The 24,244-nt window shown below is 36.2% G+C and overlaps 1 protein-coding gene across 2 annotated transcripts in view; it reads left to right on the top strand.

The window, feature by feature from the left end:
• The window catches only part of SLC24A3 (solute carrier family 24 member 3), a 715,880-nt gene that overhangs the window by 665,625 nt on the left and 26,011 nt on the right, over positions 1-24,244 (top strand). For both annotated transcript variants that reach the window (XM_074287758.1, XM_074287757.1), the window contains exons 13-15: positions 8,465-8,631; positions 11,519-11,633; positions 13,269-13,381. In XM_074287758.1, coding sequence (XP_074143859.1) covers positions 8,465-8,631; positions 11,519-11,633; positions 13,269-13,381 — 395 coding nt within the window. The remainder of the gene's footprint in view (positions 1-8,464; positions 8,632-11,518; positions 11,634-13,268; positions 13,382-24,244) is intronic.

Here is a 24,244-nt window from a genome sequence, read left to right as displayed (position 1 = left end):
TTTGCAATTAGGAACACCTAAGTTCAAATTCAGCCTTAGACATTTACTAGCTAAAGAGCAGTGGGCAAGACACCTACCCTCTGCTTCAGCTTGCTCTGCAAAATGTGGGTAATGATAATACCAATTTCCTTGAGTTGTGAGGATAGAATGAGGTAATATTTGTAAAGTACATTGCAGACCTTAAAACTCTCTACAAATCCTAGATGCTGTTGTTGTTAGAGAATTGAAAAATCAAATGACTTGTCAAGATTATGGAGCTCATATGTGCCAGAGTAGGTGGTCCAAACACTATGCTCCACTATGAAATATTATTTTACTCTTTCAACTGAAATTCAAACTGAAATGATGGGAGCCTGCAGCCAGGCTTCAGGGAATGTTTATTTTGTTGATGTCTTTCTCTGATTAAAACAAGGCCAGGTGAATCATGCACTTTTTTCCATATGCCGGTGCATGTTACCATTTTAGAAGCCCTTTCTACACACTATGCACATTCATTCCAGCAGACTTTAAAAAGATGTCAAGGCAAGTAAACTATGGCCTGGGGCCTAGGCCAGTGCATTGTATTTTTGCACTTAGCCCCAATCTCCATCATCCAATCTGCTACTCTTGACTCATATTATTTTTGCTTCCTCCCACAAATGAATTCTTCTCACAAGGATAGAGTAGATCATGCTGGGAAGAGATTCTAATTTTTGGTGATGTTCTGTCTTGAAGATTTAGCCATGGTGGCTCCATTCCAAGTAATATCGGAAACCTTAAATCACTATATGACTTTTAACTTTCAATATTATGAATAATGAAGACCCTGGGCACTGTTCACAAATTCTCATCAACCTAAATCAGCAAAGATGGATAGCTATTGGGGAATTCCACCCCTTCAACTTATTAAAAGGTTCTGCTCATATTTTGGGGGTCCTTGAATCCTTCCTGAATAAGAGGAACATAGAGAGATGCAAAAGCTGGACCTAGAGACTAAGATCATATATTCTGATTCTAATTCTGCCAGCCTCTATCTGTTATTTAACTTTCCCATATCTGACTTTCCTCAGCTGCAAAATAAGGGAGTTAGACTGGATGACCTAGGATCATTCCAGGAGTAAATATGTAATTCTATGCCATATCGGCACCTCATAATTAGTGATAAATCCTTATTTTGCTGCTGTGTTTCTGTGTAGTCTGATAGAACTCTGTGTCCCTATGGCACAAGTGACAGAAGCCAGAGAGATTTAAAGAAACCCAAAGCTGTCAGTCCCATATCGGGGATTCCAGCCATTCTTCTTTAGCACTGGGGCACTGCAAGGTAGACTTGAGCCTCCTGAAATGAGGCATAGGAGCACTCAGTGAAAGCACCTCGTTTCTTCTCTGCCTCACTATTTCCTGGAGCCAGCTCCTAAAAAACCTCATTTGTGGGCTCAAAAAGCAAGAAGACCTCATTCTCAAGCATATTCTTCCCCTTCCAGGATTGATTGTCCCTGAAATTATGAGCCAGATTCTCTAACCTATAAGCCAGCAGAATGTACTTGAACCCAAAAAGTAATTGAGATATTCCCCACATATCAATTTTGTCATTAATCTTGTTGTTGTTCAGATTTGTCCAACTCTTCATGATTCCATTTGAGGTTTTCTTGGCTAAGACACAGAAGTGGCTTGCCATTTCCTTCTCTAACTCATTTTACAGATGAAGAAACAGAGGCAAACAAAGCTAAGTGACTTGGTCAGGGTCACATAGCTAGTAAGTCTCTAGTTGAATTTCTAAGGCTGAATTTGAACTCAGGTCTTCTTGACTCAGACCTAGCACTCTATCCTCTGTGCTGTCTAGCTGTCTCATTTGTACAATAGACATAATATTTGCCTATCTAACTCATACCGCATTGTTTTAAAGCAAGCACTTTGTAAACCACAAAAAAAGGTAGGAATATGAGCTATTATTCTATCCTTTTTTTAACATTCAAGTTTTTGAGTTCCAAATTCTCTCCCTTCCTCCAGTCTTTTTCCCCACCCACTGAGAAGGCAAGCAATATGATACCCATTACACATGTGAAATCATGCAAAACATTTTTCCATTTTGGCCATGTTGCAAAAAAAAAAAAATAAAGTGAAAAAATATGCTTCGATCTGCAAATGTCAGTTCTATGAGGTATTATTTTTAATAAATCAAGTCTACTTGCATCCCATAGTGTCATGGATGCAGAAGACCAGATTTTTAGTTGTCCTATTTATTATCTAAGTGACCCTGGTCAAATCATTTTTCTTTTTTAAATATCACTTTCTTGTTGTGTCAAATGCTGGGTTACACTCAGTAATCAGTAAATCCCTTCCAATTCTTGCCTGGTGATCTCAAATAATCTCTACCTATCACATCTGCTCTATTTTGGTACTTTTAGGACACATAGATCTGTGTCCCTGCCTGCCAGCCGGAGCTTTTTCTCACAGGGTCAAGATCTGGAGTTGGAGCTTATTCATTCTTCTCATTACTGTTATAGTCAAACTGCCAAGATAGTTTGCTGTTCTGAGAATCAAAAGTAGCTTCTCTGCCCTTCCACAACTTGTCATGTGGTTGATGAAATCACAGTTTCACAGGGGTTCTATTGGTCCAAATAAAACAAAAACTATACAATTTCTAGCCATTTTAATAGGATTCTCCCCCCCTTTTTTATTCAGGAAATTGAAATAGAGTGGGGTGAATTTTAATATGTTATGTTTTTAACATCTTTTGTATATCTAAAGTGATTGTTAGTTTAATAATATAAATGTATTTAAATCTTTATTCAATCTACAGTTATATTTGACTTAGCTTTTAAAAAAAGAATTACAAATATATATAATATTATAAGTATAATATATAAAATTAATATATTTAAATATTTTAAAATACAATAAATTTATATTCAAATTTGTTCTTAATTTTTGAGATATAATGTAACAACAATTGTAAGGAACTTAGAAAGGTTCCTTGAGGATAGGGATTATTTCATCTTTGTACTCCGGTATCTCAAATAATTATTAGTTATGTTTTTCAGTCTGTCTGACTTTTTTGTGACCCCGTTTGGAGTATTCTTGGGAAAGACACTGGAGTGGTTAGCCATTTCCTTCTCCAGATCATTTTACAGATGAGGAAACTGAGGCAAACAGGGTTAAGTGATTTGCCCAGGACCTTACAACTAGTAAGTGTCTGAGGCCATATAAACTTAGGTCTTCCTGACTACAAGTCTGGCACTGTAACCCCTGTGCTACCTAGCTGCTCCTCTGTGCCTTGTATAATGTCTGGCTTATAACGGACACTTAATGAATCCTGATTGAATGATTTCTTGGTTGATCTTTTAGTTCTTGCCACTTTATGAGAATTAGCCAGAATTTTGACAATAAAAATCATTTTATAGTGATAAAAAAATTTAATTTTTCTCACATATCTCCTCCAGTTTCAAACTGATAAAGAAAATGGCCACTTTCAGGGGGGGGAGGGAAATGAGAAAAAAGTTGAGGGTTGTTTTTTTTTGGGGGGGGAAAGACTTTGCCTGTTGAAATGTTGGTTTATTTCATGATATGCCCTCATCCATTCATTCACTGTCCTCTACTCTCGAAACAGATCATGACATCAGGAAAGTAATATCATGACTTGTAAGTGAATTTGATTTAAGTGAGGAAAAGCTGTGCAAAGTCACCAGCCTCACTCTCTCCTCCAGAGTCATGTGGGTCCAGTGGCACTAGGCCCGCACCTATAGCCTGTGGAGAGAATGGGGAAGAATTTTGGGGAGACAAATGACTTAGATGACCTTAAACAAATTAGTTTTCTAGACATCAGATTTCTATTCTATAAATTGAGGGCTTAGACTTTGTGTTCAACAAGTCCTTTCCCACTCCCAGATAATCTTTGCCCATTGCCATGCCCTCTTGTGGTGAGCCTTAAAATGAACAGATTTCTGTCCAAAATAGACGCTGGATGAAATGAAACTTCTATGAACATGAGAAAACCAGCCTGTAACTGTGTTTAACAATAAAATGTAAGCACTGAGACAGAAAAGACAAAGCCTGGGAATAAAGAGAACCAAAAGTAGGAAAAGATTAGTCCATCACAATAAACACAATTTGTCTGGATCTCTGACTTCTTTGTGAACTAAATGCTTTCTTACTCCATGAGGCAGCAAAAAATATGATACAAAAGTTCTTTAAAATATTTTATTAGGACAAAAGATAATTTTTGTACTGGTTTGCTTATTACTCTGCCATTCTCTCCTAAAATTTAGAAGATTTGAAAAATATTAAACTGGGAATTTTTTTAAGAAGAAAGAAAACAATTTTTAGCTAACCTATCTTGTAGGGAAAAAAGGAGAAATAAAAAATTAAACAATGTGATTTTCTCATCCTTTTTTAAGCTGAATAATACAGATGAAAACAACTTCCTCACCCCTATTGCAGTGTATTTCACTTAAAAATGTAAAAAGAAAACAAAGACTTTATCCAAAAAAAAAGAGGAAATTTTTGTCACCAATCATTTCATGGTGCTGCAAAGTTCTTGGAATCAAGATTAAATAGGAAAAATATCAATTAATCAGATTACAGAATAGCTGAAATAGCTAGTATTTGTATTGTGCTTTAAGGTTGAGAGACTATCTTATATCCATGAAGCATCTGATGCTCACAATCAATCAGCCAGTGTGTATTATAGACCTGTAATGTGTCAGCCACTATGAAGCTCACATTCCAAAACAATACATAAAGGGGAATCGTAGTCAGGGAGGAATGTTTCAGTAATGTTGATTTAATTACTGTTTTCAGGACTAGAATAGCAAAGAGGGGAGAGGGAAGATATTCACACAGTGACATGTCATAAAAATCGAACAAATGGATGGCTCATCCATCAAGGCAAAATGTAGACAGAATATGTCTGTCAGATTGGTGACTAGGAGGAAATTCTGGAAAATGTATTCACCAAAACTAACAGATAGTTTGATTGCTGTTAACGCCCCATATTAAAATAGGGAGTCCTGAAATGCTTGACAGGACATTACCATTTCCAGGGTGAGAGCTAATTTGCAAATCCACAGGGGCAGAGTTTTCCCTCCATTGATGCTTGGCTACTTAAAGCAAACAATGGCTGTGAAAAGGTCTTATGTAGGAGAAAGCAGACACACTCGGTCCTCAGCACCCCTTACTTCCCTCTATGTGTCCCTTCCCAGGCTCCCAATGCTGCTTCTCACTTTTCTCCCAAGTAGCTAACGTCCTCAGGTAGCCCAATGGGATTGTCACAGTTGTGCCATATTTGTACCTCCATGTTCTCTCATCACAAATCCTATTTGCTCCAAGATAATGGAGGCAAAGTTAATTTGCAAACCTACAGCATCAGCATCATCAGGAGAAACATCTTTCACGTGGTTTTTCTTTAAACCAAATGCTGAAATCATGGGTACAGGGTCACTTTTTCACTGGTCCCCATTAAACACATGTAATATGTAACAATTCCACAAGGTGTCACTCTGTCCAGTGAAAGCCATCCACTCTTCCCATTTAAAAACAAGACGACTCAGAGTTCAACATTTCTTGTTACAATGTTAAAGACATAAGCAATTTACTTACAGATTTGGCTCATCTTTAAAAAATGAGTTGTGCGTAGTTTCCCATCCATTTGCACATCAGTGGCAAGTACCTGGTTGATATTAAAATTCCCCATCTAACTGTTTAAACAAATGACTTTTAGCTGTACGCCAGCCTCAGCAATTATTCAAATAACTTAACAAAGTTGTGGTCTGGGTCCCTACTTCCTGTCCCAAAAGAGGAACAGAAGGGAGAGTTGATGGAACTCAGATTAGCCTACTAGTTAAGGAGTATTAACATCCTAAGATATTTTATCTTGATTCTTCAAGCATTTATTGAAGTCTTTTTATTCACTCAGCAAAGCACAGTGGTCATATCCCAGAGGATTTTTTTTTTGTTTGATTTTTTGCATTCTGCTCCTGGCCCTGGTAGCGAATCCTTAGTCTCATTATCTCTCTGTGTCTGCTTCCCCATCTAGCATATTCTCTTTCCTCACCTCTCTCCTTATTTTCACAAAGATTATATCATGTTTTGTACCTGTTTAAATATGCCTAGAATGTAAACTCCTTAAATGCAGGGACTTTTTGTCTTTGTATCACCAGAGCCTCACTCACAATAGTCACTTAATAAATACTTTTAAAATTAATTGGATAGAGGGTAATATTTGTAAAACAAACTATGAAAACAGCCATTAATCTGTTGTACCCTGAAAAAAGGCAAATTACTTTCTTTACTGGCTCCTTACCTCTTCCTCTGCCAGCCAAAAGTTCTGACTTTTCATTTGCCAAGTGATCACCCCCATATACCCTTAAAGTTCAAGCTTTTGAGAGCTGGCAAAATAATAAGAAGGCAGCAAGAAAATTTCTTTTTTCCTCTTTTTCATTCTATTGGAATCCCTACAAAGCAGTTGGCCCATGGAGAGCAATTGGAGCTAATGATTTCTTCAATAAAGGGAGCTCCTCATGAATAATTTGCTCTACAATGTAGAATAGAATCTTCTTGGCAATTTATATTGTCTTAGAGAATCACTTAGGACACTAAAGAGTTAAGTGACTTGCCCAGAACTATGCAGTCAGTGTCAAAGGTATCCCCTAAATTCTGATGTCCTGACTCAGCTCTCTAGGACTCTCAGGGAACACATTAATACACAGTAATTCAGCAAATTAGTACAAAAACATGTCTTAAAAACCTTGTAAATGCACTGATGCAGGTGCTCGGAATGCAAAGACAAAAATGAAAATAATCCTAAATTCAAGGAATTTAATAAGTAAATACAAAGTAAATTCAAAGAGATACAAAAGATATCAGAAATAGAAAGTGTTAACCCCTGGGGGATCAGAAAGCTCTCTATATAGGAAGTGACCCTTCGACTGAGATTTGAAGGAAGAGGGGCACAATTCAACAACATTACTATGTGATGATCAATTCTGATGAATGTGGCCCTCTTTAACAATGAGATGAACCAAATCAATTCCAATAGAGCAGTAATGAACTGAACCAGCTACACCCAGCAAAAGAACTCTGGGAGATGACTATGAACCACTACATAGAATTCCCAGTCCCTCTATTTTTGTCCGTCTGCACTTTTGATTCCCTTCACATGCTAATTATACACTATTTCAAAGCCTGATTCTTTTTGTGCAGCAAAATAACTGTATGGACATGAACACATATATTGTACTTAACTTATACTTTAACATATTTAACATGTATTGGTCAACCTCCATCTGGGGGGGAGGGGAAAAATTGGAACAAAAGGTTTGGCAATTGTCAATGCTGTAAAATTACCCATGCATATATCCAGTAAATAAAAACAATAATTAATAAAATAATAATAATAATAATAATAAAAAGATGGTAGATGGAGTATTCTGTATTAGGAGTAGCCTGTAGGCTAATGCAGATTGAAATGGAGAATTTGTAAAGGGGAATAATATGAAATAGACAGGAAAAGTAAGTAAAAGCTATATTATAAAATACTTTATGTGTTAAATTGAGAATTTTATATCCTATCCAAGAAGCAATAGATGATCACTAAATTTTTTTTTTTTTATTGAAGACCTGGTCAGATCTATGTATTGCAAATTAGTTTAGTAGTTATGAAGAGGGTGAATTGGAAAGGGAATAAATACATCATGAGTAGGGAGCTCAACTAAGAGGCTCTCATAAGAGTCTAGTTGAGAAAATGTAAAGATAAACACAAAGATAATTAAAAGTGAATGTTTTAAACTTTAAAAAAAAATACAAGAATGACTTAAAAGAAGAAATACAAAAAGATACCCCCACTTGACTCCTTTGCAGAGACAAGAGATCCACAAGCATTGTATGTGACATATATTTTCATATTTTTCTATGTATCAATAAATTATGCCAATGTTTTCCCTTTTTCTTTTATTGTCTTAAAAAATAATGTTTCTCATATGAGTTTGTTTTTTGTAGGGGATTTTGGTACATAGAAGGGGAGGTATACTTAGAGAAACTATGATGATATAAAAAAAATAATTAAAAACTTGTTTAAAAAAAAAAAGCCTAGGGAAGAGTTGACATAGGCTTGAATTACTGTGATTATATAAGGGGAGAGAAGATGCTAAAGCACAGGAATTCTTTGAAGTAGAATTGACAAAATTTGACATCTAATGGGACTTGGGGTTCTGAGAAAATCAAGAACATTTCTTAAGAACATAAGAAGTAACTGGAAAGCCAGCAGTGCTATAAACACAAACAAGGAAGTTTATAAGAAGGCTAAGTTTCAGGAAAATATAAGTTCTGTTTTAGTCATGCTAAATTCTAGATGTCTAAGAGGCATCTAGTAATCCTATTAGGTATGTGGCTACCCAAGCAGGATTTAAGTAGACTGAGAAAATGAAAAATTGTCATCTAATATTTTCTTCTTCCTTCTTTCCCTTCATCCCACCTTTTTTTTTTTCTCCAGCTGGCAAATTGGAAATAGTGAAGTGGTTGTTCACCTGGCCACTGAGTTTGGTTTTGTACTTTACCGTTCCCAACTGCAATAAACCCCGATGGGAAAAGTGGTTTATGGTGACATTCGCCGCCTCCACCTTGTGGATTGCAGCTTTCTCTTATATGATGGTTTGGATGGTGAGTGTTGTATCAAATGCCCAGTCCTCAGGCCCTGATTAGTCCTGAAGCTTTTCAGACAACTCTGTCAGTACTTCATGGGGGTTGAAAAGGTTATTAGCTGCAGTGATGGCCAAGAGAAACCTAAAACCCTAAGCAATTCAGAAAATTGGGCTTAGGATTTGAGGTAGATATAATACTTCCTCTTCCTCTATTTCTCAGTGTGACTATGGGTAATTTGTAAAATGAAGAGATTGTAAAATTACATCCAGAAAGAAGGAACTTCAGAGTTCACCTAGTTCAATGTTCTCATTATATAGGGATCTGGAAAGGTCAAGGATTTGCTCAAAGCTCATATTTTAATTCAGGTCATATAACTATTCAATCCAGTATTATTTTCATTGTACCACAATGGTTATACTAGATCCTATCATCTCTTCTGGCCTTAAAAATCAATGTTATTATGGAAAAGGACCTCATCCAATGCTAGAGTATTGGACATGGGGAAAGGTAACATGTATATGAAATAGTACAAATGCCATGAGCACAGATCTCATGGATTATGTATTTTTATGTCCTACAGTATCTAGTACTATACTCTGAGTAGAGTAGATGCTTAATATATACTTGCTGAATTGAATTATTAAATTCACAAGTCTCCATTGACCTAGCATGTGTCTGTTGTTCATACTTTAGGATGTATATAAAGAATTAAATCCTGGATTTAGATAATTTGACAGATAATGGTGGATATGACATTATTATTTTAACACTGATGCTCAATAACAATTTATCTGTAATGGAGATAATAGTTAACCTAAGTTCAACCAACAGGTTGTCTCCTATCTTAATATAGAAGCAGAAGGGCAAATAGGGGAATCAAACTGGTCCCTTTGATTTCTTATTTTATATATTCTCTTTCCCTCTTCCTCCAGCTGAGGTGCTAATGAGCCTTGGAAAATAGGAGCCTGGTCCAGGGCACCTGGATAATTAGCTGCTGGACAATTGAGTCTTTTCTGGATCAGTAAAAATAGTGAGGATGCAACTTGAATAGCATTTCCTTTTCAGTCCAAGTGCAACTGAGCCAAACCAGATAGCTACAGGGAATAATAAGCTGAGGGTTAGAAGGAAAAAGCAAGATTTGGCCAAGAAGGTCAATTTTAGCCAGGGCATTTGAATTTGGGCCAACAAAACCAAACTCCTTTTTACAAAAGGCTTTTCAGAGTCACTAAATATGAATTGAACATATTTCCAAGTAGAAATACATTCTTCCTTGGAGAATACAAGCATAGAGTCCCAAGTCCACACCAAGTGCCATTCAACATTAAATGGGAAAGCTGCACATGTTTTTTGGTTTTCAAAGGATGACAGCCAAGGTATCCCAAAGGACTTTAACTGAACTCTCCCAACTCTCTCAACAGGAAAATAACAGTTCTCTCAAACTGCTTTCAGAGAGTAATCAAGCTTTTGTACACATATAGAGGCTTTTAAACTGTACCAAGAACCACACAGAATTGTGCTACTTACAACATGTGGTTTGCATTTCTTATAATTTCATAGAGGGGGGAAATCAAGTGCTATCCTAAAATGACCTAAGTTAGTTTCAGCTGTTCAAGTCCACATCTCCCAGACTAGAACATAGTCACAATGAATTTGCCTGGATTCCTATATAGTGGATATGGCATTGGAGTTGGAGTCAGGAAGAGCTGGATTCAAATCCTGCTTCAGACGCTTGCTAGCTGTGTGACCCTGAACAAACCATTTAACCTCTATGGGCCTCAGTTTCCTTATCTATAATAATCAGTAAATTAATGAACAAATAAATAGATAAATTAGGTATATGTGTGCATATATACATATATGTGCATGTGAATAATATTTTTACATCATATACCATGTCCAGGCACTGGGCACTATGTTAAGCACTTTATAATTATCATCTCATTTGACCCTTATGACAACCCTGGGAGATAGATGCTATTATTGTGCCCATTTTGCATATGAGGAAGCTGAGGCAAATAGCAGTGACTTGTCTAGAATCACATAGTTCATACATGTCCAGGGCATCAGGACTCCCTGATGCCAGGCTCAGGGCTCTATCCATTGCATAACCTAAAATAAAGGAACTGGACTTCTGAATGATCTCTAAAGTTCCTTCCCTCTCTAACCCTATGTGGATTTTACACTGGTACACGCTGTGATGTTACCTCATCTGACTATTCTCTGCCTCATTTCCCATCCGTTCACTGGGGATAAGAATACTTACCACTTAATTTCTGAGATTATTTTGAAACATCCCAGATGCCTCCCATCTTCATAGCTGAATTCTCTTTTATATAAATTGTCTCCAGCAGTCAAGAAATGGCTAACTATTGTTTATTCCTATTTAGAAATAGGTTAGATAAAGTAATCAGTGAAGTCCCTTCTCTCCTCTGATAGTCTGCTTTTTTGTGTGTTTCCATCTTTAAAATGATAAGGAATAATTCTACCTATCTACACAATAATAGGCTTCAAAACTAAATACATAAATAAGCAGTTATAGATATTGCTATATTTCTACTATAGATCTATCTATAGATAGATAATTTGATACATAGATAAGAATATAAGTTGACTTGAAGATAGGATGAAGCTGGGTGGAATGAGAGTTGCTAAAAAAGAAATGGGAAGCAAGCAACCCCCTTTCACCACTTGTCAATTCCAATTTTGGCACTGGCACACAAATTGTGTTCCCTGTGATTTTTCTATGATCCCACATTCTTGGAAAATTTAACATCTTGCTTCCATCCCTTATGTATCATCACAGAACTGAATAGATCAATCTTCCAGAGATTGCCCAGATACAGATTCCCTTGTTGTCTAAGGTTCTCTTGAGCAACTCCTAACAATACATTTTCCCTCCTTGCAGGTTACAATTATTGGCTACACTTTAGGTATTCCTGATGTGATCATGGGAATCACATTTCTGGCAGCTGGGACAAGTGTGCCTGATTGCATGGCCAGCCTCATTGTTGCAAGACAAGGTATGTTAGGAAAGAAGGAGGGAGGGAGGAAAGAATGGAAGAGGGGAAGGAAAAAAAGAAAAAGGAGACAGAAAATGGGAGGAAAGGAGAGAGAAAAGAGGGGAAAAGGGAAGGAGGAAGAGGAGAGAAGAAAGGGAAGAGGAAGAAGGAAGGAGGAAGGAAATCTCATAAAACCTAGTTGTAATAAAAGATTGTGAGTTCTAAGCAAACTGTCTTTGAATGAGAACACAAGTCAAACAAATCCAATATAATGAGGAAGATGCTTTTAAAAAAAAAAAAAAAAAGTCAAGTATGAACTAACTTGTCAGAGAAGGAAGAGTACCTACCTAGTTAGAATCTTCAGAGATGCTTTCTGACTTTGGGATACAGAAAGCCACCAGATCAATGGTATTTATTTTCCATTCAGATGAGACTTGTTCCTACATACCGACTTTTACAATGTGCTACAAAACACAGATTACAAATTCACCTCCTTTGAGCTTTCAGTGACTAAACTTGGCAAGTTGTTCATAACTTAAGGAGTGATTCCTTAACTTTATGGGAAAATTTACAATAAATGTATGTGACAATCTACCTCAGTGCACTTAAAAGGTAACAATTTGCAGAAATTCAGTTTGCATGCAACTTTTTAGGAAACTGTCTCTTCCCTTAAAATATACCATTGTATATGAATATTAATAGAAATGTCCATCAATTAATATTAAGAACTGACAGCTCTGTACATACTCACACACACACATACACACACACACACAGAGTCATTTGATCCTTACAACAACTCTGTGAGGTAAATGTTATTATGCAAGTTTCAGATGAGCAAATTGAGGCACAGAAAGATCAAGTAACTTCCATACAATCACTGAGCTAATAAGTTGAAGGTAGGCAACTAATATAAATAACGTTAGGTCCCCAAAAGAAGCATTTTTTAAAATTCTGTAGATTCCTCTCTCCTCCCCATTTGTTTTCTAAAACTGCTTCATAATCTTCCTTATCTACCAATTTTTGACAAATGAAAATATTGTTACGACTAGTAATGTTTAGATGTGGGGAGCTTTTGCTTTTCTCCGGAGATATGGAGGGTGAAGGGAAGAAAGTATCTCTAAGATGACAAAAATAAATCTAGAAAAAATTTATGGAGAAGCAGCTAGGTAGTATAGTGGATAAAGCTTAGGCCCTGGTGTCAGGAAGACATAAGTTCAAATATGACACCTGACACTTAACTAGCTGTGTGACATGGAGCAAGTCACTTAATCCAGTTGCTTAGCGAAAATTAAAAATTAAAACGTGGTGCTCAATAGAACTTATATTCACATAGATCATAAAAAGCCTAAAATTAAATCAAGTGTGAACATAGTGCAAATACAATAGCATCAGAACCTGTCATTTGCTAACCAAAAATGTAAAGGAAAGAATGTAAATTTTATTCATTTTCTTGCTGTCAATGTTACTCGCTCCATGTGAAAAGATAGTCTGGCTTGAAAACAAAACAAAACAAAACAAAACAAAACAAAACAAAAAAATCAAACTCAACCAGGAAGAAACTCCACGTATGGACTGTTGTTTTGAAGATGCAAGGACCTACTAGAATGAATCCTTCCCCACTCCTTGAGGTTATGTTATCTCTTGTTCTTCCAGGGATGGGTGACATGGCTGTCTCCAACTCCATTGGGAGCAATGTGTTTGACATTCTGATTGGCCTGGGCCTCCCGTGGGCTCTGCAGACCCTGGCAGTGGATTATGGTTCATACGTAAGTTGCATTCTCTGTGACTTTTCGGTGGTACACAGAACCTGGGTTTGTGTATGTCCTTTTTTTTTTAAACTCTCTATTGAAGAATTTTCAATAACATTTTATTGGCTGTTGAGAGTGAATTCAGAGGTGAGTGAATCTTCTCTGAGGCTATTGTTTAGAATGTCCTTTATGACATGGGTTCTTAACCTAGGATGTATGAACTTGTTTTATATGTACATGCATATACATATGTGGATGTATGTGTGTGGTTTGATGCACCTGTGCATATCTGTACATGTACACATGTACAATTCTATTTCAATATAATTGGTTCCCTCTGTAATCCTATGTATTTTGTTTTATACATTTAAACCATTATTATCAGAAGGGATCCATAGGTTTCATCTGAGAGTCAAGCAACCATGTTTGACTAAGAAGGTTAAGAACCCCTACTTTATGATAAGAAGCTTGAAGCTAAAGAATGAATCCATGAAGAAAGGCTATTATGTTAGGGAGTCAAAACAACATTTATTGGCCATTCCTACTCATATGTGGCCACATATGAAATATTATATTCAGTTCTTGTTACTAGACTTTAGAAAAACAATGACAAACCAGCGAGTATGTTCCAGATGGGATATAGCTAAGGGTCTAGAAGTTTGGACTGATCTCATTAGCATCCCAGATGTGTTTTCATATATCATCATATAATATATATTCTATCATATTTTAAATAAATCATATATCATTATTTTTCATTATATTATTATTACTATTATTTTTATTGGGCTTACTCATCTTTTTTCACTTTTGAATTCCATAGTAGAATATTAGATGGAATACTGGTGCTCTCTCATCAACACTTGTCATTGCCTCTCTAGCTTGAGAATAGAAGATATTTGGTCAGTGCTTATTAAATGACTAAAACTTCCCTGATCTCTGAAAACCAATGAAAGGACCCTATGCTCTTGGACATTCCTTGGGTTCCTGAATGAACCAGGTCACTGTGTTCAAAGATCTGCCATATCCAAAGGCTAACTCTGGTGCAACACCTGCAATGCACTTTCTAAATGCTCACATGCTTGACTTATTAGTCTCCCTTTCCCCTAGTCATTTTGATGTCTTTGGCTGGTAATGGCAGTGATAATGATGAGGAGGACAATGATGATCATAAATAACAAATATTTACACTTAATCTAAAGTTTGTAAATTATATATTTGGGGCACTTTAATATCAATCCTGTGAAGTAGCTATTATAGGTGTTAAACTCATTTTGCATTTAAGACTCAAAGAAATTAAACATCTTACCTCTAGTAACACATCTGGTAAATGTCAGAGACGCAATCTGAATTCATTTTTCCCTTATTCCAAGGTTACCCATTTCTCTTTCTCGCTGTTTCCAAATACAAGAATTAATTTTCCAGAACTTATTCCAAAGAAAAAGAGAATATAAATTCAGAAATAATATATTACAGTATAGCCATTAGAAGTGCAGGAAAAAAATTTACCCCAACTTCTATATGATAACCCAAGATTTCCCCATTTATCCTAATGGGCCTCCAAGCCAAGCTTGGACGTCTGTATGTGCCATAGCCAGGGAATAGCATCACTGCTTCCAATGTTCTTGTGGTTCTAGAAAAAGAATAGTGTTTTATTTCCAGGACTAAAAATATTTGGTTAGTCATTTGAATGTCAAACTTATTCCAGACATTTTTTCTGACTGTACCCATGCCTGGAATGTTCTCCTTCCTCATCTCTACCTATTTCTTTCTCTGACTTCCTAGTCCCAACTAAAATCCCATCTACTAGATAAAGCCTCTCCCAACCACTCATAATTCTAGTGCCTTTTCTCTTAATTATTTCCTATTTATCTTGTATATAATGTGCTTGTACATATTTATCTGTTTCCCCATCACATTGTGGACTCCTTAAGCATAGAAACTATCTTTTACATGTCCAATATTTAGCATAATTTCTGGCACTTTTAAATGCTTATTGACTGATTGAATCTCAGCCAACCAAAAAACTTCTGCATGGCCCCACTCATAATAATACAAAGTCTTTTAGATAACTAATCATAATAACTGACATTTATATGACATTTCAATGTTGTCTGATGCATGACTAATGAGTTAGATCCTACAGATATTATTCCCATTTCATAGATTAGAAAATTAAAGTTCAGAGATTAAATGACTACTTGTCCATGATCACACTGCTAGTGTCAGAGATCTTTATGATGTCATGATTAAGTTACTGTAGTGTACTGTACTGTTTTCCACAGTTTAATTTGATAAATATCTATATATCTAACTTCCCTTCCCAGCCCCAACCCAACAATAGGATGAATAAGAAAAGACAAGTTCATTAAGACTTTCTTCATCTCAAAATCAAAATAATTCATCTTAATATAAAATTGACCTCTAAAGTTCAAAAAACATTTTTTAAAATAACAAAAGACATTCCAAGTTTTACAGGTACATGATAACATCTTTCAAATATTTGAAAAGCTATGCTGGGGAAGATGGAATAGTCTCACGCTACAGCAGGACTTGTTATACTTTTTCCAATTGCAGCCCCTTGTTGCCCAATAAACTTTTACATGACCCTGGATATATTGGTATATAAAATAGTATACAAATAAAACATTTGCTGATGATAAATTATAATTTCACAACCCCCACATTCAGGTATGAGACATCGCATGGGGTAATGACCCACAATTTAAGAAGCTTTGCTCTATAGAACAGAACTAGAACAACAGGCTAGAAGCCCCAGGTAGATAAATTTTGGTTTAGTGTTTTAAAAAGTTACTAATAGTTAAGAGATGTACTAGAATAGAATAGATGTCCTCCTTAGATAATGAGCTTTTCATCACCTAAAGTATTTGAACATAGACTTGGCAATCATTTATCAGGAAAGCTGTGGAAGGGATTTCTGTTTAAGAAGCAAAGTTAAAGTAGGTGATTTCTATGATACCATCCAAATCTTTGTTGCTGTTATGTCTTTTTCAATCATGTCAACTCTTCATGATCCCATTTGGGTTTTTCCTTCTCCAAATCATTTTACAGATGAGGAAATTGAGGAAAACAGAGTTAAGTGACCAAGAAATAAAGCATCTTTCCTTCTCTGAGTCTTTCATAGCACACAAGTGACCCTGAGTTCTCAAAAATTTTGCCAATAAAGCACAAAATAGAAATCCATCTATTGATAGACTGTTTACTTCATAGGACCAGTCAAAAAAAAGTGCAATGAATGTCAGTACTAGCATGGTAGCCACTTACTAAATTTGCTTCATTTTATAATAAAATGTTTACCATCAACTTTTTGTTCCAATCTTTCAGATTTTTGCTTTGACTAAAGGTAAACATATTATAAAAGGAGAAATTCCAGTATTAGCCTCATAGCTTAGACATAAGACAAAGCTTGTCAATGCTTTGAAAAAAATAAATACATATTTTCTACTTAGAGTAGAATCATTAGACCTCTTAGAATGCCAACATGGAGTAGGGGAGAGTGTTTCCTCCCCAGTTAACTCCTGACCTGCTGATTCTGTCTTAATATCCTCTACTAGCCAGGTACAGCTGCAGCTGTTCCCTTATGTGGCCTGAGGCCCTTCTCCCCAAAGTCTTGTCACCATTGTGTGCTCCACCTCCCAAGCTTCATCTTTCCCTACTGCCATTTTCCTACCTATTCCCTCCCCTTGCCCTGAACTCCTCCCAAGAGTTCGTGTTTCAAGACAGGTATTGCCAATTATGCTGTTGAAATATGAGTCAGATTCTTTAGGAGATAATAGACTCCTCCTAGCACAACTGAACTTGACTGGGGCATGTTATGCAATCACCGGCAAAGGAATCTAAGCTACACCTTTTATGGGGCATGCCCATAAATAATGTCCTTCAAAAATCCTCAGCAAGCTCATCCTACTTTAACTTCAAAAATTATATCTTGGCTTCTACTCCTCTGAAGAAACAGATCCCTAGCTCTTTCTTCCCAAAATTAGAAGGACACTGGAGTCATGTGCCATCCAATTTTAACTGCTGTCCTATCATGGCCTCAGGACTAGGGAAAGATAGGTTTACCTGCTTCAACACCTGAGTAAGAGCTCCCTAACTATAATCCTTTGGAAATCAGACATATACATCACTGAAGGCTTCAGTGAGTTCGCCATCCATACATTTGTTCAAACCTTTCATTTCATACATGAGGAAACTGAGATCCAGGAAAATAAATTTGCCTTGCCTATGGTAGCAAGCATGAAAGGTGAGATTTGGAACCAGATATTCTGACTCCAGAACCCATGTTCTTTGGACTCTGTTGCTTCTTCATTTGGGAGAGTTCCCTGGGGACTATCAATCTAAATAAATAGAGATGAGCATAGAGAGAGCACTGTACTTCCCAGCCATGTTGCTACTTACTTTGTTAGAAACTCTGGGTAGTTACCTACCATTACTATTCTCCAATGCCAGTTTTCCTGAAGCTTTCAACCAGGCTTGCAAATTAGTGAAAAGACTGACAGGTAGGACTTAATGCTATTTTCTGACATACTGAAATGGTTTCATTTTTCAAAGCTAAACTATCTTAGAAACAGTCTGCAGAATAAGCAAGAGGATGCAATTAAAGATTTCTTCATGCTTTGTGAAGAAAGCCATGTTATGCCTCAGAAGCATTTACCATCCAATCCACTTCTGCTAGCTTTTGTCAAAGTATTACACAGCCTTAATTTAGTCCATCTGTATAATGTGTGGTAAGTAATTGTATATTTTGCAGAAAATATTGTGGCTCATTTAATCAGATGATTGTTGTTTTCATAGTCTTCTTACTAACAGGAATTATAAATCTCAACCAGGGAAGTTGTATGTGACAGTGTTGTATTAGAAGTAAAATCCTTAAAGGAAAAAACAAATTATCTATCTGCAACTCAGAAGATATTACAACAGGGCTGTGGTAGCCAAAATGAAATGCAAGGGTGAAAAGTATGTTTTAAAGAGGAAAAACCACCCTTTACTGTGGATGAAATAATTGAGGATCATTTGGGTGTATTTATTTAGCAAGGACAGATTTATAATTTCTATACAACTAAAAACCATGGATGACCAAAAAGGCAATGGAGAAACACATCCTTCCACCCCCTAAACTCCAGGTTTTTACATATAAACTCATTTGCTTGATATTTAAAAATCTTCACAATCTTCCTACCTTTCCCATATTCTTACACATTTATTCCTCTCTACAATCTCCATGGTTCAACTATAATGGCCTACTTAGTGTTAGATATAATATTCCATTTACCATTTCCATGGCCTTTTCCCATATCTGGATTTCTCTTATTTCTTTACTCTACTACTGTATATCTCTGGCTTTCTTAAAAGATAACCTTTTGGGGCAGCTAGGTGGCACAGTGGGTAGAGCACCGGCCCTGAATTCAGGAGGACCTGAGTTCAAATTTGGTCTCAGACACTTAACACTTCCTTGCTGTGTGACCCTGGGCAAGTCACTTAATCCCAGCCTCAGGGGGGGAAGAAAAAAAAAAAAAAAGATAACCTTTTGAGAAAGACTTTTCTCATCTAGTGTCTTCCCCTCCGTGTTTAACTTGAATCTGCTTTCTCTCTCCCTAATCTATATTCATATATATTTGGACATGTTGCATCTCCAATTAGAATCTAAATTCTAATTTAACATTTAGATCACTAATAACTTTAGAGAGAGTAATGTTGGTGGAATGATAAGGGCAGGAGTTACACTTTAACAGCTAAGAAGAGAATAAGAGGAAATAAAGTGGATGCACCTATTGTAGGCAATCTTTCTGAGGAGTTTAGCTACAAAAAACAGAAGAGATATCGGATGATAGTTGGCAGGGATGGAAGGATCTACTGAGGACTTTTTTTTTTAGAACACAGGAAACATGCACATATTTATAGGCAATAGAGAACATGAACAGGGAGAAAGTAGAAATAAGTGAAAGAGTGGAGATAACAAAATGGGATCATTTCAACAAGTAAAAGGATTAACCCTGGTAAAGAGTAAGCCCATTTCATCATGTGAGACAGGAGAATATGACAAAAAACATATATGTGATAGGAGTGAAGGCAAAAGATGATGATCACATCAAATGGCCTCAATTCTCTCTGAAAAATATAAGGCAAGGTTCTTAGCTGAAAGAGTGAGGGGAAAGGAGAGCCTTGGGAGATCTAAGGAGGAATAAGATGGTTTGGAATAATTGCTCTAGAGAGTGGGATACTGAATTGATAAGGAAGGTATAATAGTATTGCCTAGCAGTATGGGAACCCAATGTGTGACATAAATTTATAATGGATCCAGTCAAAATGGTTGCCTGATTTTCTCTACCTTCATTAAGCAGCATGTATATAGTATAGCAAAAATAATTAATGGTGGAAGAGATCTAAAGCTGGGACTTGGCTAGACATAAGTGGCAATATATAGGAGCTAATGATTTATGAGAGGAGAGTATAGAAATTAAATCGGTTCACCAAGGGATGAAAATGGGGAGAAGAGGTGATAATAGGTATCACAAGGAAGGCCTAGGGAGAGAATTGAAGGATCAAGGGATTACAGGTCATGAATAGTAGGGTTATGTAAGGAAAGGCATAGGAAGAAATAAAAAGTCAGTAGATTATGATCATATGAGAATACTTCAGAATGCTTAAACATGGAGAATGTATACTTGTGGGTATGACCATCTTTGTGTATGGCTGAGGAAATGGAAGAATAGCTTAGGGGAGGTCAGTAGGTTAAGAAATTGAGTAGTTAAGGGACTTGAGGGAGAATCCATATGTATTTTGTTTAAATCCTCTAGTATGAAGACAGAAGCTGAGAAGGAAAGAGAAAATGTAAGTCAGGTTTCAAAATCATTGAGGAAAGAAGGTGAATAAATTGAAGATTGTAAAAAAAAATTTTAAATAAAAACAGCCACCAAGAGTTTGATTAGATTGTAGATGTGAATAGTATGAACCTCAAAGGCAGAGACTTTACAGAATGACAGAGGAAGGGGGAGAGCCAGGAAATTAAAATTGGGGGGGGGGGGGGAGGTAGGGACAAGTAGAATTTAAACTCCCAAACTTAAACCAAGAAGAATGAGTGAAGGTGCAGCCAATACTGCAAAGGGTGGCCAAGGAGGCTGTGTCATCCAGGGTGAGGATGGTTTCCATAATTGCTAGAAGACTGAAGGAGTAGGAGAGGAAAAGATTTTAAACGAAGGGAAATTCATTGCCTATGGAACAAGAAAGTTTGGATAGAGTTAAGATGAAACTGGAGTGGAAGGATTGAGGGGGGTGGAAATGAAGAGTTGGGTGGTAGGGGATATAAATGGTGACATACAGTTCATGGTTACTGAGATGTAAAGGATCAGATATGAGCACGTTCATCATTGGTGTGAATACTTCCATCAAGTATCCCATCCATGCTTATTCATTCAATATGAACCTAGTCCAAATCCTCCTACAAGTTCACCCAAGAGACTCCACTCATCATACTAAGATGAATATTTCTCACTTTTTCCTTACATCATGAGAAAGCCAGTGGAAAAGACAGTCATTCCACTAGTTATCCCTCATTCTCACCACTTCACCACATGCACTCCCTTCTTTGATCATGCTTCTCCATGATGCCATCATTTCTTAGCACTTATACTTTAAAATCACTTTATGAACTAAGCAATGTATTTGTAACAACCTTTGAGATATTATTCCCTATTTACATATGGAGAAAATGAGAATCACAGTACTTAAAATGACTTTTTCCCAATTTACACAGCTACTAATTGTTGCAACAGGCAATAAATTGAAGATCCAAATCCAGGTCATTGACCAACACTATAACCAGCAAATCTTATATCTGAAGTAAGAATGTAAAAGAAGCAAAAATGTATCCTAAAAGCACAGCATGCTTGAATAGTTGCAAGTTTTCTATCTTTTTCTATGTCCCTAAGGCAAGTGCCTCACTTACCTCAGCCTAATTTGCTTCTGAGTCCAAGACCAGTGCTTCCATTCCACCAAGTTGGCTCCCTTGAATCTGAGAAGGAAAAAGAAAATATTCAACACAGCATCCCACCTACAAATTAAAATGTATCCTTTTCAAATCCACTAGTTTATAAGCAGTCCAGTAAGATGACATAATGAAGGCAGAAATCCAAGATAAATTGGATAACAGGCATATATGCATATTTTTAATGGCAGAGGCATATAATTTGGTCACTCTGGTCATTCACTTGGAATTGTCAAAACAGCACATGTGGTTTTAGGATCACCCATATACTTCTAAAAGAGAAAAAACTTAATTATTATGATTTAAAGTCTATGGAATGAAGAGGGAAAGTACTTTTGGAGGAAGCTACTGAACAATTCTGACCAATGATGCTATGTTTCTCACATAATTTCAAACAAATTAACCTCATGGTTGCCTTTTTTTAACATTAGAGAAAATAAAACCTCAATTTCCTCAAATGTAGACTGCAGGTTCTGTAAGGTTATAGAAAAAATATTGGATTTCTAGCCAAAGGACTTAAGTATGAATCACAGAGCAACTACCTCCTCTTGGGGAAATAATTGACCCCCTCTGGACCTCAATTTCTATAGCTGGAAAATGAAGCACTGAGAAATTCAGTACTAGAAAAGTCACATAAGTCACCCAATTCACTAGAATCTTTGTGTTCTGGTTTATACATCTATAAAATGGGATTCATTTCTGTATGTTTAGTCCATATGAAGAAATTCAGGCCCAAGTTTGTAAAAGTATTAAGAGAACTTCTAAGATACCAACTCTAAATCTATGATCTGTTAACTTACAGATAATAGGTTGGTGACAATGGTCAATATCAGAACAGTCTCTCTCAGTCTCTCAGGGAATCTATGAGGATATAAATTTAGTAGATATCTCTTTACCAAGCAAAGAAGTTCTTGGCAATGTCAAATGATTCAGCATCAGAGAAAGCTAGGATTTTATCAGTGTTAATGACATTCAAGATGATATGTTTCCATCCGCTTTTCTATTGCATGCTAAGGACCCATCAGATGAACTGAAACTTCCTATATGTATTTTCTCCCCATTTGAATTTCCGTTCTTTGAAAGCAGGAATTATCTCCATTTTTCTTTTCTGTATCCCCAGAAATTCATAAGTGTTTAATAAAAGCTTTTTTATTCATTCATTCTAGTAGTGTACAATAAAAAATGGAGATGAAAACTCAGACTGAATTGTAATAATATGAAGCATACATAGATGGGGAAGAGAGATAATTTCATTTTGTGAAATAGTCAAAGGGATAAATTCTGAGTGACTGATTTTTCTACAATAACCACAGCTGGGAAAAAATGTAAATAACTAATATCTAAGGCCCTTTTGCATGCAATACAAGGACACTAAAGTAGGTGATAATGCACGCATTAAATGGTAATGAGAGATAACAGAAGAATTGTCATAAGGCAAAGCTTGATTTCTGGCCAAATGAGTGGCATAGTTTATAAATTCAGTAAGTTCAAAAGAGCGGAGGTGTAGCTAGGAATTCTTGAAATTAAGACATATTCAGTGGAGGAGACTGGAAGAGAACTCACAGCTGCAGAGAGGAGAGTCTGATCACAGAGGTAGTTATATCAAAAGAGGTTCCAGCCTTTCCCACATGCTCCTACAAGGGGTGTGGAGTAGGAGGCCCTAATAAAAGTCCACTTTTGCAATCCACTACAAGGGAACTCTGGAGTTGTCAGGTTGATGGATATCTCTAGGCCACCATACAGAAAAATCATGTCCATCCAGCATGCATGCATACACATACACACAAATATTAGACCTTAAGACAAAACTCCAATTGCCCCATCTTACTCCAAAACAGAGGAGAAAGAGATCACTCTGAACTAGCATCTGGGAAGATTTCATGAAGCCAGCGAATAAAAGCTGAGTTTTTAAAAATGGATAAGATTTAAATCTTCACAATTAAGAAAGAAAATATTATACGAAGGTAGAATCATGGATTATTATATATGAATAAAAATACAAAATACTCTGGGTACAATGAAGAATAGCCCACTTTGGTTGAAGCAGAAGGCTTGTAAGAAACAGTGTAAGATAAAGTTAGAAAGGCACGATCATAGCATTATAAATTTTGAAGTGGAAAAGTCCTTAGAGGCTACTCAGTTTAATTTTGTCATGTATCAAATGAGGAAACTGAGGCACAAAATATCCGGATCATGTAAAACAGCAAATCAAACCCATATCCTCAAAATCCAAATCTAGCAGAAGTTGAGACCAGATTACATATTGCTTTTAATTCAAAGCAAAAAAAAAAAAAAAGGGGGGGCATAATGATAGCAGCATTTATATAATGCTTTAAGATTTGAAAAACACAACAACTCTGGGAAGTAGGTGCTGTTATTATCTCCATTTTACAGATGAGGAAACTGAGGCACAAAGATTAAATGACTTGTTCAGGATTGCACAGCCAATAAATGTCTAAAGCCAAATTTGAACTGAGGTCGTCTTAATTCTAGGTCCAGAGATCTATCCACTATACCACTTAGTTGATGAAATCTGATAAATAACAAGAGAGCAATTAAAGACTCTTGAGAACAAAAGTGATTCAATGATCATAGTATTTTATGAAAATTAGTCTGATGATATATGGGATTCATATGTCCTTTGTCCTTGTGAGTCTTGTTTGAAAATCATTTCCCAATACATATGTCAAGTCGTGTCAAATATATTAGAAATAAGTCAGAAGTGATTGATTGTCCAATGAAAGGTATCTATCACAAGCTATAAGAAAGCAAAATTATCACCATTACTTTCCTTTATCCCTACATTATGCAACCAAAATTTCATCATATTTTCTTGAGTCTATACCTGCAGTTGCTTTCCATTAATTTGTGAGCTG

Source organism: Sminthopsis crassicaudata, chromosome 2 (assembly GCF_048593235.1).
Source record: "Sminthopsis crassicaudata isolate SCR6 chromosome 2, ASM4859323v1, whole genome shotgun sequence".
Lineage (NCBI taxonomy): Eukaryota > Metazoa > Chordata > Mammalia > Dasyuromorphia > Dasyuridae > Sminthopsis > Sminthopsis crassicaudata.
Note: the sequence above shows the minus strand (reverse complement) of the source record. Positions and strands in the feature narration are given on the sequence as shown.